The sequence below is a fragment of the Schistocerca cancellata genome, chromosome 7, assembly GCF_023864275.1.
Source record: "Schistocerca cancellata isolate TAMUIC-IGC-003103 chromosome 7, iqSchCanc2.1, whole genome shotgun sequence".
Taxonomy (NCBI): Eukaryota; Metazoa; Arthropoda; class Insecta; order Orthoptera; family Acrididae; genus Schistocerca; species Schistocerca cancellata.
Window position 1 is genome coordinate 582,095,238 of NC_064632.1, and position 14,129 is coordinate 582,109,366.

A 14,129-nucleotide genomic window follows, 5' to 3' on the forward strand; every position below is an offset into this window, starting at 1 on the left:
AGTGCCTTCCACACTAGATATATTCAATTCTAAGCTGGCACATCTCACTGATTTACCCGGACTATGAATGTATGTCTGCCAAACTCGTTGAACTACTCCATCAGAGACTGCTGGCCGAACTTGACCCAGTATCCTGAGATACACAGCCAATTGATGAAATGATTGTACCATATAATAACAGTTTGTATTTGTGGTAGTGGCTTGTGATATTTAGTCCTGAATTTCCTCTGAACTGTAGTAGCAGATTTTGATTCATGAAACCATAAACAATACTGTGCATTCTTTGCACCATTATATGACTCCATGACTACTGTTTAAGTAACACTTTCATGCTTGCCACCTAGCAGCGATAACGTCAGGTACTGTAAGTAGTAGGTGGGAATAAAACTTTAAGATATAAAGGATGCAGTGCCATATAAAACATTTCTGCGAGTTACTTACCTGTTTCACAATTTAAGGCAACTTTTGTATACCTAATTTATAATCACATTGTACTGACAGGTATCAATACCAGCAATGAATATCTCCTCAAATTTGTTTTTCCGATAATGCTATTTTCTACAGGTCAGATAAAGTTAACAAGTACAGTACAAAGATACCAAGCACAATAAGATGATGTGGGGTCTTTAAAGTACACATGTTGCCGTAAATCACATCACAGATTCTCCTTAAATAAATATGTGGTGTGATTTAAAGCAGAACACAGTCACTGGCCCTTTCTTTTTTGTTGAAGAAAGACAATAACAGCTAATACCTGGACATGCTAGAAAATTTGCAGAATACCAACAGAGAGACTTGCAGCCTGATCCAATTTTCCAACTATCACCGCATTGGGGGTTTGCATGTTAGTAAGTTTCTTAACGGAACATTTAATGACAGCTGGATTGGGTGTGATGGTCCCAATGCCAGGCCTGCAACATCATCACACAAAATGCCTTTAGATTTCTTTGCATGTGACTACGTATATTATGCCAAGTACCTGATCTGAACACACTAAGAAGGATAATGGATGCTGTTGCTGGTGTTGCACAAGGAATGTTGCCAAATGTATGGCATGAAATCTAACATCGTTTAAACATTCTTCAAGCAACAAATGGCACACGTCTAAGTTCATTGTCATCTTAACGAAAACTTCACGATTTGTTCTTTCATTTGCCACAAGCCACAAATTTGTAAGTCTATTACTTTTTGTAAAATAAATATCGATAATAGTACAAAGACTTCCAGTTCCCCTATACATCTTCCGAGGTCTTATTTAAATTACGCAGTGATGAATCTTTTTTCATAAACAAATACTCTGCAGCATTTGACATTTCAATAAGTCATCTAGCTATGAATATGAAAAAGTACGTTATGTTTCACAATTACTGCATTTTTGAGAACCAAATACTGCAGAGAAACGTAAAGCCTCCCTAGAAAAATCCTGATCACTGCACAGACACCATTCTACAATTCTCGCCCAACTGTTGAATCCAAAAAGAATGCTGTTAACAAAGAACTGTACTTCCATCAAAAAATAATTTTTCTCCAAATAGTAGCAACTCTTTATTTTTACCTTACAAGATAGTGACATTCTGTAACAAGACATGATACAATTCCAATGTACATACAAACAACTGCAATATCAATTGTGCTTTGAAAACACAACATAAATACAGCAAAAAAATTCACACAAAATATACTATTTCATCAGCCACACATTGTACTCAAAATCACAATAAAATGTAAGTAGCATATGGTTTTCTTATATAAAACTACCAAATTAAAACAGCAGAAATTTTATAAAAGTTGATCCACAAGTATCACATATACAAACACAGAATGCGGAGACAGTTCAGTTGTACGAACTAGCTCTGGCTGAGTTAGTTCACAAAGCACGTATTCCACACAAGTAGTAATTCTAGGTTTATCATATCTGTAAATTATCAGTATTTTAACAGCATCAAGTTTTAGATTTATTAGATAAGATGTATTGTGTGAACTGTCACCACTGTGCACTAATTTACATCTCTCAAAGCCTATTAAACACTCTTACTTACATAATATTTTGTAGCTATGACGTATACAAATCTAACAGTCATCAAACAGCCTCTGATAAACTTTATTACAAGCAGTAGTAAATTTACAAATAGCTCACATGTATGTAGCCAAAGGAAAGCCGTGTAATAACTCAACACAAGATCATCCTCTTACAAATATTACCTCAAAAAAAGAGGAAATGATGTTACTTTGGTAATGACAATTTGATGAGTATACAGTAACTGTTCTCAAGTTTGAGTCACACTTTACCCCTTTTCTCAATTACTCATCACATAGTTCAGCATTTTTTGCTCAAAGTTCAGTGGCTTGGTAAATCATCATGTTAGTATCATAAGTTATGTATAATTCTTCCAATTGGTCCTAAACGATTAAACACTGAGAATAGCAGTACTGTTTATGCATAAAATATATGGTGATCAAAACATTTAAAAAGAAAGCAGATACACCAATAGGGATATGTGGAAAATAAAATGCTCTTGGAAGAAAAGAAACATAAAATGGATATTCTTATAATGATAACTTTGATAATTTCGGTGCATGTTTTGCTTGTATTAGTTCAGCACTGTGTAAAAATGCAGTATTGCATGATAGAAACTTTTAAAATATGACATCACATTCAGTGATGTTCAGTAACTGATGAGTGAATGTCCCAATTTTAATCCCAGTGCTGCAGTATTTAGCATCTGGTGTTTTACTCTACAATAAATCAATGATTAATCTTGATGATGTTCTGCAGTTTATGATCCACCCACACCCCAAAATATTATGAAATGGAAATAGCATTAGTCCTCACACTTAAGTGCAATTAAGACCTCCCCCCAAGTCAAGTCAAATAATTTAATATGCATATTAACAAGCTGAAAGCTCTCTCAATCCAATTGATAAATTCTATATACAAGGTTGAAGGTGGGAGCACTAAGGTTTTGCTGGAAGAACTCTCATGAGAACCTCAAACACCCTAAACAAAATATTAAGGCACAAGAAAATGCAAGAATTAAAAGTGGTCCATTCATCCTATAGATCATTACTGCAACTATCACGAGATGATTTCACATTTTGAAGCTTCCATCATACAAAACAGCACTGTAAAACCAGTTAAATACAATTAACAATAACTTCATCAGGTACTGATTTAACCAAATTATCAATGAAAAAATTAAGGAACCCAGTAACAAATCTGAGTCATCTGTATAAAATGAAGAGGTGTATGCACCATGCTTTCAAAAAAGCTGATAAATTATTAATGAGAAAAATTAAGAAACAGCACAATAAGAGAGTCTGAGTCGTGTGTATAAAACCGAAAGCTGTATGCACCATACTCTCAACATACCTGATATACAATATTCAATGCCATCGTGTTTTGTCTTAGGTTTAAACCAACGCACACACAAATGTAAGGCTTAAAATGCCAGAGTATTAAGTCTCAAGTATTTCAGAACTTCTAAAATACTCCAGCTTCAAGTAAGCACGTACACCAGCAAGACATTCTGCCTCAGGCCTCATTGTCTGATGGTAACAGCCCCACATTCTCCCAGGACTGGGGATCTTCACCATCAGATGATGTATCGCCCCCATCTCCATCATTCTGCAGAAAGAAAAGGGAAAACATTTTTTTCTACCTTACTTCTCATCATTCGCACAAAAATACAAAATCTTTTAAGAGGGTAATAATAGTCGAGAGACAAATTTAATACCAAGTTGACTGATAGGAGCTAAGAAGAAACTGCCAAGAGCAGCTTTGGGGATATGCGCCAAGCTAGAAGTTTTATGAACTATCTTTTTTTTATTATATATTCCTCAGCTTATTACTGAAATCTAGATGATTATTTTTAGCTATCAGAGAAGAAGAGATTGCTGCAATAGGCACAACACAGTGAAGTGTTGGAGGAAGCAATACACTAGAAAATAGAAGTGTCACTCAGGGTCTTAACTAAATGGCAGCATAATAATGATCGTTTATTTCCCTTTCATCCTGTAAACCATAGTCCTACATGACTTTACATGCCCCTGAATATTGTCATATCCTCCAACTCTCTCCTCTGTTCTGTAAGCTATATGCTGTTTAACTGAAATATCTGTGACCAAATTATAAAACCAACTATTACTTCATTTCGTGCAGCAGTTAGGCATTTCATTCTGAAGAGCAAATTTTTTCTCTTCCTTTGATAGATTTTATTCTTGTTTTTATTCTTACCATACAGCATTTTTCAACACCAACATCAGGAAGATGTAATCCCGAGTGCACACACTTGCACACACACACTAGTTTTAATCCTAAAGTAATTAATTAACTTGTAGACAGGAAACTATGAGTGCATGTGAAAAATGCAAAACAGCAAATACAATAAAACTTATGACTAACGAGGACAACACAGCACATAAAAACAAACAGGGCACACTATCGATATAGTGTGATAGTAACATTTGTATATCTGAAAAATTATCATCTGATGATGCTACTAACTACTAAGAAAATCACTAAAACACTGATGTCTGACATTATCAAATCATCCTATATAAATGCAGGGCTAGAATCTCAACCTATAGAAATACCTCGTTGTCCAGTGTCTCTTCAGAGATCATTGCCTCTCCTGCCGCATCCTTGGGAGCTCCCATTAGAGGTTTGGCAGCAGCACAGGCAGCAGCCAAAATGGAGAGATCACTGCTACCAGGAAGGTGAGGAATGGGAACAACCCTCATGTCTGCAGTCTCTGTCTCCACTTGCCGGTAAATAATTGTGCCATTCAAGTGTCTGTAATTGTGTTCTGGTTCTGAACAGCTGCTTGTGGAACTGCAGGTATTGCTGCCAGGGGGGCTGGCACTGCTGCTGTTACTGCTGCCACAAGTGCGCAAACTCAACAACTGTCCATCGAGGCTGGAGGGACCACTATCTGCGTTGGACCTCTTCGCGACACTTCCGTTTGCATTATGGTGCTGGCGCATGTCGTCGTCGTCGTCTTCGTCACCGTTAACAGAGCACTCGTCAGGATCACGGCTGCAGCGCTTCAGTGGTGTCTAAAGAGAGAGTACCTTATGATGTCTTATTAGGCCTACAATTCTAAGTACATATATGTAAAGAACTATGAACAACATAGGCCTATAAAATATTTGTCATACGGTAGTTCTATGCAGCTTGACGAAGAACAGGATTTTGAAATCTGCATGTGTTGTATCTGCTTATATTTACTAGAACAGGGCAATGAAAAGTGGTATGTGGAATTGGTTACTACCAATACTAATGGCCACTCATCAGAAAAATACGGTATGTTGCACTCAGCCTGTAAGCAAAGAACCCAGAAGATTCTGAGAAAGATGCAACAATCTGTTGTGTGACACTGCTGTTTATTCTGTTGAATAACTTGTGCAATAATCAAGGAAAGTTTCAGATTGATCTGTGGGAAATTTCTGTATATTTTATTTTTTAAACTGGACATATTGTTCGTGTTTCATTCAGATTGATAAATTACAGCATTGGGTTTTCATGAGAATATTTGTTTAGGCATTTTAACATCAATAGGAATTCATACAAGGTATGGGAAAGTAAATCCAACAGTTTTAAGAGTTAAGAAATAATGGCTAAATTCAATCCTGGCCGAGCTTTTCCTGAAAATGATCGAATTCAAAGATATTCCAAAAATTTAGAAACTAATGAAAACACACGGAAAGTGTACTTAAGGTATTGTACTATTGCTAATTAAAGGAAGTATGAAACAGCTGATAAAATATGCTGAATATTTTGCCCATAAAGAATGAAGTTTGTAATATCTCGGTGCAATATAGGACCACTTTACCTGAATGTTAATCAAAAGTAAATGCAAAAACAAAATTTCTCAATATGGGTTTTTCTTTTAAAAAATCCAACTGATTTTGTGTGAGAAATCATTTCTTAGGGTCAGATGTGTGTCTGTAGCTTCCGATAACAAGCAGACTTGATGCATCAGTTGTCAGAATATCGACACCTACGCATCATGTCCTACAACATCTATGTCCACAAGTTTCCACATCTGAATAAACTTGCGCCTGTAAAACAATGAGGCCAATAAAGGCATTATGCAGGCTTTAGATTTGTAGTCGATATATGTCGCAGTCATATTTTAGTGATGAAGTCTACTCACTTGGAGGAAGGGAGCAATCACAGACAAAAATGTTCTGACAAAAATTAAGCACATCACGAAGTAAGTGCCTTTAAAAAAGTAAGTCTCACTTCTAGGCTAAAACTTTTCACTCCATCCGTCAACAGATTAATTGTTGTATTTGAAGATGGATACAATGACCAAACTGCTTTTTTATTATCAAGAAAAAAGGTTTGGTGAGCCTAAGTGACACCTACATTGTGTGTGCATTGGATTTGCACCAAAGTGTTGTCTCACCTAAAAAAAAAAGGAGCTATCACAAAACATGAAGTGTGGTGGTCACAGCAGGTCTTTAAGGCACCAAGAAAATTGATGCAGAAAAAAGGAACAGATCTGATATTTCATCACAAACTGCTTTATACATTGTCAATTCTTGAAACAAAAAATGCTTTACACAATGCTAATGTTTGAAGCATCCATGTTTCTCTGTAACCATACCATGAGTGCTGCAGAGTGTAGGACACTACTCTGTTTGAAAGGATCCCATGCTGCCTATTTCACTGAGCAACATTGCAGCATTATACTAAATAAATTGGCAAACTGGGAGAAGTAGAACACAGAGCAAAGGTAACATGTTCCACAATGAAATTAAAATGGTTCAAATGGCTCTGAGCACTATGGGACTTAACATCTATGGTCATCAGTCACCTAGAACTTAGAACTACTTAAACCTAACTAACCTAAGGACAGCACACAACACCCAGCCATCACGAGGCAGAGAAAATCCCTGACCCCGCCGGGAAAATGAAATTAAGTTGCAGCTTCTACTGAGTTCCTGACCATTCCCAATTAGTCCCGTGCTGTTCAACACAATTCCATCTTTTTCCGATCGAAGCATCTCTGGTTCTCAAAGGTTTGTATTATCTGCAGCCTCTCTACCTTATTTTAAATTTTTCATTGTGTTTGTAACTCATTACAACTTCATTTGAAAGCAGTAGTGAATTACCACCGAAATGAAGCACACAGCTTAGAGTAATCAATTCTGGCTACAAACATTAAATGAAAATGTCATTAGCTAATAAATACAACATGGTAACATTATGAACAAACCTTTCCAGGGGATACTGTGTAATTATCTTCTCCATAAGAATGTGCTACAGGTGATGGTGTTCCTGAAACTGAACGCTGCATTGTAACAGGAGCAGAGGTAGCACATGTTCCTGATGAACCCCAGCAGGATACAAAGTTGTCCGAAGATGACACTGACCACGCCCTTGTTCTCGATCGTCCAGCACTGGTTCCTGTCGATCGTCGATTTCCAGGACCAGATGCACCACGGCTTCGTGGAAGGGTCTGAGACTGGGCAGTAGATGGTGGAGATAAGCCAGAAGAGCCACGAAAACTGCCTGCACGGCGCACTAGCCGGGACACTTTTGCTTCAGGAGATTCATCCATGTCCAGTACCCATGACACAGAGTCACTCTTCTCAACAACAGCCTTCACTTTCGGTGATGCTGGGGGACTAGGGTGCTCGAGATCATGATGCATCACAGGTGTGTTGCTCAAGTCACAACGGCGCTGCATCAGCGGCGACCTGCTGAAAATTCAACCACATTTTCAGTTGTTGCACAGGAAGCATAATTATCATGCAAGTAAATGAAATCACTGAAAGAAGATTGATACTAAATTTCGCTCTTTTTCTTCTTGAACAGGAAAGATCGTATTTAGAAGTAAATATATCATAGCACTTCACAAAATATTTCTAATTCCTAGCAGACATCCTTTGTGAAACCTTTTTATCATGAAAACAGAAATATAGAGAGGGAAGTAAATTTTCACTTACCTACTCAATTTAGTGTAGCTCTTGCTGATTTCTGGAAAGGCTTGACTATAGTCATGGAAAGAATCAATCAGCTTTCGGTTAGTTTTATGATTGTTATGTGAGATAGGCGTAGAAGTCAGAGCCTGTGTAATCACATGAACTGCTTCAGTGCTCTGTTTCAGTTTCCACTGCAGTTCTTCATTATGCTGTGAAAGCCTTTGTTTCTGCACAGCAACATGATGAAATGACTCGTTCAGTTTCCTGTTCTCTTGAGATAGCTGCCTGAAAAGTAACATTAACATTAACATCATCAACAACAACAACAACAACAACAACAACAACAACAACACTTGACATCCCAGAACAAGGCGGTTTTCGGAACAGGCCATACAGCATACCCCATGAGGAGGAAGAAGAAAAAAGAAGAAGAAGAAGAAGAAGAAGAAGAAGAAGAAAAGAATTTAATCAATTAATTAATTATTCAGTATCAAATTACTCTAAATATACTGAAATGAGGTGACACTACATCCATGTGCTGGATTGACTAGCATGGAGAGCTGCACTAAACCAATCTTTTAACTGGCTACAACAATAATGACAACAACAGTAAAATGTGAGTACGGAATTAACAACACCAAGCTGTGAGGATAATTGTCTGCACCAATAAAATCCATAAACCTCTTCTGTCTAAGAAACCTAGTTTTCTATGGAAAGTAAACATATTTAATGTGAATTTTAATACTGTTCTAATGTCTTAATACAATCCTTCGCATGCAAGTTAAATAAACATGCTTCTGAATGTCGTATACAAGTTTGCTTACAGTTAATCTGCCATACACTTCACAGTGATTCGCAGACTATGGATACAGATCTAAAATAATTAAAAACATTTCACCACACTACAATGAAATGTTGTAGACCAATAAAATCTTATATTTAACCTGCAGAACATATAATATTTAAAACAGATTTATAAATACATACTGCACCAACCAAAAAGTTTGTTAAGTTCAACAGCATTACCATTTACCATATACATGTGCTGACATTTTTATGACATTCTGTCTGTTCCTCGAGAAAAAAAAATTTACCTTTCAAAGTCAACTTTGTGCTGCAGTTGCTCCTGGAGATCCTCAACTCGCGCCTGCAGTGTTGCTATCCTTTGTAATGCTCCTGGTAGCTCTCCAGCATCTTTTGCTAGCTCAGCATTCTGCCTTCTTACCTCTGCTAGCTCTTCATGTCTCAAATCCAGCACTGTCCTCAATGACCTCACTTCCTCTTCCAGATCATGACATCTTCCTGCTGTGACCTGTGAACAGGGATAACAGTTATTTTGGTGCCGAGGAAGCTGTAGGGAACTATCATTGAGAGAACCACTTTAATTTCCAGGTCTTCTGAAGTACAGAAATTATAATCTAATTCACTGGTATTGTACCTGGTGTGTACATAAAGTAATAAAAATGTATCACCGAAGTAAAGTATCTGTGAGCAGTACGTGGAAACTGGGATTCATGCAACTCTAGCAGCCACGGGAAAATTGATGTGACAAGTCAACATCGACATCTATATTTCACAAGCCAGCTTACTCACAAATGATGTGGGACAGGGTTGAGATTTCTCAGGTTCTGTCTTGGGGTCATTTAACACAGTGTATGTGGGAGGAGGTAGTAGATAAACTGTCTTATTGGATGGTTCACTGTCTCAATTTCAACTCTAAAGCTCTTTGTGACACATATCTCTCTTGCAGTGTCTGCCACTGGAGTCCGTAATGCTTTCACGTCACACCAATGACGAAACGCATTGTTTTTAACTGAATCTTTGCTATCTTTTCTATTAATAAAACTTGGTAATGGGAAACTGATGAGAAGTACTAAAGAATCATTTTTACAAGTATTTTGTAAGCCACTTCTTTCATGGAGAATTACTTTCCCTTAAGATATTTCCAATGAATTTCAGCCTGACATCTTCCTTTCATACAATCAGTGTAGTTTAGGATGGTTAATCTTCGGTATTTTATAGTGGTGGTGTTTACAGTGGTCGTTCACCAAGAGCTTAATGTAAAAGCCTATTTATGCACAATAATTTACATTTATTTACATTCTTGGTCAACTACCATTCCCTCTTCTAATCATTAACGTGTGGGTCGCAGGCAGAATAGTGCTCCCATCATTTTGTAACATACAACACTAGTGCTTAAAATATGCATGGTTTGTATCTCCACCTTTATGGTCTTCCAACTTGCTAACATACAGAAAGAAATAGATTTTATGCTAAAAAATCCCCCTAGTATAAACACGTATTTGTTACCTGAAAAAGGAAAAGTACAATACATGACTGTTTACGAAATATATACATACAAACTTCCGTTAACTGACAACAGACTTCTCTGTAACCACTGGTGCCCGAGGACAGTTCAGGATTAACAAAAATTTTGAAATTTCAGTTCCTCACCTGCAACTGGGCGTCACGGTCTTGGCGAAGGCCGCTGACAAGGCCAGCAACCTGCTGCTGCAGGTGAGCTGTCTCCGCATCGGCTGCCTCCAGGCGCACACGCAGCTCTGCAGCACGCTGCTCACTTTCACTGAGCTGGCGTTTGTGCTCTGCCTCTGCCTGCCGCAGCCTCATCACACCATCTTCCAGCAATGCTGCCTCTCGCTCTGCGTGGAGACGCTCCAGCCGTGAAATCTCACCCTCGTACCGACACCGCGTCTGCTCCGTCTGCAGAAAATGGAAATGTTTTTCTAACCAATGATGCCTTGTATATGCTGGAACTGCAGTCTAGTCAACTATCTAGTATCAGGAATAGCTGACAAAGTCTTGAGTTTTTTGCACAGGTAGTACTGTCAATGCCAGACACACAGGAATTGCTTCATTTAGTGGATTCAGATCAAGGAATTTATCCCTGTAGCGAACTCTGAATGACGTGTCCAAGTTGTTTTGATCTTCCCCCATTCCCCTGTCAGTCTCTTTAGGACAAGAGACTTGGGTACAAGTTATCTCCACACAATTATTCAACTATCTCATGGTTTTATCTCAAACTTGTTTGTTCTAAAAAGGTCTTTCATTTGACAGCATCACAATCTTACCAAAAAATCCATTACTCGTTTTTATTTACATAGTTTTGTACATTCTGCTGCAAAGTCTAAATTGTTCAGCAGAAGCTTGTCCCTACCAAGAATAACTTTATAATTTTCCAATTGTTTCTTTGTGAAATGCAAAACAATATAACCACCTCTTCTCACACACAGATTGAAACTATTCTTCCAAGCTCCCACCCATTCCCAAAATCCCACTAGCAGGTTAATCTCTCTGTCTTTACAGTCTCTCAACTCATTAACAAGTTCAAAGAAATACTGTAGTAACAGGCAGATTTTTTGCTAGGATATTTGAATGAAATTGTGGACCATTTAGTGAAAAAATGTTTTTGTCACCTGAAACATAAAATGTTTATTGCATGTGAGAATTTATCAAATACATACATACTAACCTGAAGTAATTTGACTACCAACAGGTAATCACTGGTATTGAGCCAAAGAGAACATTTCAAGATTAACATATCGCTGAAATTTCAATTTCTCACCTGCAACTGGGCTTCGTGGTCTCTACTGACGAGGTCCTCAACCTGCCGTTGCAAACGGGCTGTCTCTGCGTCAGCTGCCTCCAGGCGCTCGCGCAGGTCTTTGGCACGCTGCTCACTTTCTCTGAGCTGGCGTTTGTGCTCTGCCTCTGCCTTCTGCAGCTTTGACAAGCCATCCTGCAGCAAGGCTGCTTCTCTCTCCGAATGGAGACATTCCAGGCGCGAAATCTCATCCTCATACCGACACCGTTTCTCTTCAGTCTGTAAACCATCAACATTTTTTATGAACCACTCATAGTGAAACTGGGGGGGAGCAGGTTGGGGGGGGGGGGGGGGGCGCAGTACCGCCATTGGATACCACAGGCAGATTATAAAGTACAAATAATTGCAGAAGGAACTGTTCTGTACACTGACACGCTCTCCATTTTGTTGCATCACATAGTACTATACTCTGCAAATAAACACACTATCTAGTGTATGGCAAATCAAATTGATGGTGACTGCTTCAGCTAAACTACAAACTTCACTTGTTTTTTTTTATTTTAAACATAGCTGCGCAACAGCAACGGTTCCACGTAATTAGATTAAAAAACAGCCGACCAGTTGCAACTGGTCGGCTGTTTTTTAATCTAAAAACTTCACTTGGTTACAATTTTACGGTTCAGTTATACACTTGTGAATGTACAGCTGAATCTGACTCACTCATCATCATCATTATTATTATTTTTTTACTTTCTCAGACATTAAGTCTGGTTAAAAATGGAAAGTGACGCGGACCTTGATCAAGCGTCACATCCTTTTAACTGTACGGTATATGTTATATTGCATTTAGGAACTTTCGGGTAATTGAACATGTATCAATAATTACGGATTTCTGTAGTTGTATATATAAGTTTGGATGTAGCTGTATTGCATTGATGTACTGGTGGATATTGTGTGGTATGACTCCTGTAGTTGATAGTATAATTGGTATAATGTCAACTTTATCCTGATGCCACATGTCCTTGACTTCCTCAGCCAGTTGGATGTATTTTTCAATTTTTTCTCCTGTTTTCTTTTGTATATTTGTTGTATTGGGTATGGATATTTCGATTAGTTGTGTTACTTTCTTCTTTTTATTGGTGAGTATGATGTCAGGTTTGTTACGTGGTGTTGTTTTATCTGTTATAATGGTTCTGTTCCAGTATAATTTGTATTCATCATTCTCCAGTACATTTTGTGGTGCATACTTGTATGTGGGAACATGTTGTTTTATAAGTTTATGTTGTAAGGCCAGCTGTTGATGTATTATTTTTGCTACATTGTCACGTCTTCTGTGGTATTCTGTATTTGCTAGTATTATACATCCACTTGTGATGTGATCTACTGTTTCTATTTGTTGTTTTCAAAGTCTGCATTTATCTGTTGTGGTGTTGGGATCTTTAATAATATGCTTGCTGTAATATCTGGTGTTTATTGTTTGATCCTGTATTGCAATCATGAATCCTTCCGTCTCACTGTATATATTGCCGTTTCTTAGCCATGTGTTGGATGCGTCTTGATCTATGTGTGGCTGTGTTAGATGATACGGGTGCTTGCCGTGTAGTGTTTTCTTTTTCCAATTTACTTTCTTTGTATCTGTTGATGTTATGTGATCTAAAGGGTTGTAGAAGTGGTTATGAAATTGCAATGGTGTAGCTGATGTATTTATATGAGTGATTGCTTTGTGTATTTTGCTAGTTTCTGCTCGTTCTAGAAAGAATTTTCTTAAATTGTCTACCTGTCCATAATGTACCGTATTTACTCGAATCTAAGCCGCACTTTTTTTCCGGTTTTCGTAATCCAAAAAACCGCCTGCGGCTTAGAATCGAGTGCAAAGCTAGCGAAAATTATGAAAAATATTCGTACGTGCCGCCACAACTAACTTCTGCCGGCGAATACATGTAGCGCTACGCAAGCATACTTTGTAGGCACAAAGATAAATACTGGCGCCAAAACCTCTGCGTCAGTAAATAATTAAAAAAAATAAATAATTAAAAAAAATAAATAAATAAATAAATAAATAAATAAATAAAATTGGAAGACGAGATTTTTTTTCTCCGCCGCGAGTTTCGACCACTGCATTTTCATACATTATCCAACGAAGTAAATACAAATTCCGTATTGTTCATCTTCGAATGTAGCACAATTTCAGTGTACTACGAAAATCTGACTGGCAAGACTGTTTGGGATGTTTGTCAATATGGCCAACTCTACGTTCTGAATTTTTTCCTATCTGTGAGAAGAGATGGTTGCTAATAGGAACCTGATGAAATTTGAATCACATACAGTATTCTCTTCACCATAAGAATAATACCGTACGAATATAAACATTTTGCCACGTATTCTTTCGTGTTTGCTGCTATCTCATTTAAATCCTGTCTGCCTAATAAACTACGAAACTATAGAGTGAGACAACAGCAAACGTGGAAGAATATACATATCATGTCATGTTTATATTCGTATTATTCTTATGTCTAATAGTGATACAGTCAGAAATGAAGCACGGCAAGTGACTAGATTTTTAAATCTAAGATGACTGTAATTTCTGTGCAGAATTTGATGTAATAAAGAACCGGCCACAAAGATTTTCAAACGG

General features: G+C 37.6%; 1 protein-coding gene across 1 annotated transcript in view; it reads right to left on the bottom strand.

The window, feature by feature from the left end:
• Positions 1-1,544: 1,544 nt before the first annotated feature.
• LOC126092912 (uncharacterized) overlaps positions 1,545-14,129 on the bottom strand; it is a 671,478-nt gene continuing 658,893 nt past the window's right edge. The window contains exons 16-22 of the mRNA XM_049908642.1: positions 11,516-11,773; positions 10,387-10,653; positions 9,027-9,244; positions 7,957-8,217; positions 7,224-7,707; positions 4,594-5,055; positions 1,545-3,625 (exon numbers count right to left, since the gene is read on the bottom strand). Of these exons, the coding sequence (XP_049764599.1) occupies positions 3,533-3,625; positions 4,594-5,055; positions 7,224-7,707; positions 7,957-8,217; positions 9,027-9,244; positions 10,387-10,653; positions 11,516-11,773 (2,043 nt within the window). The 3' untranslated portion in view covers positions 1,545-3,532. The remainder of the gene's footprint in view (positions 3,626-4,593; positions 5,056-7,223; positions 7,708-7,956; positions 8,218-9,026; positions 9,245-10,386; positions 10,654-11,515; positions 11,774-14,129) is intronic.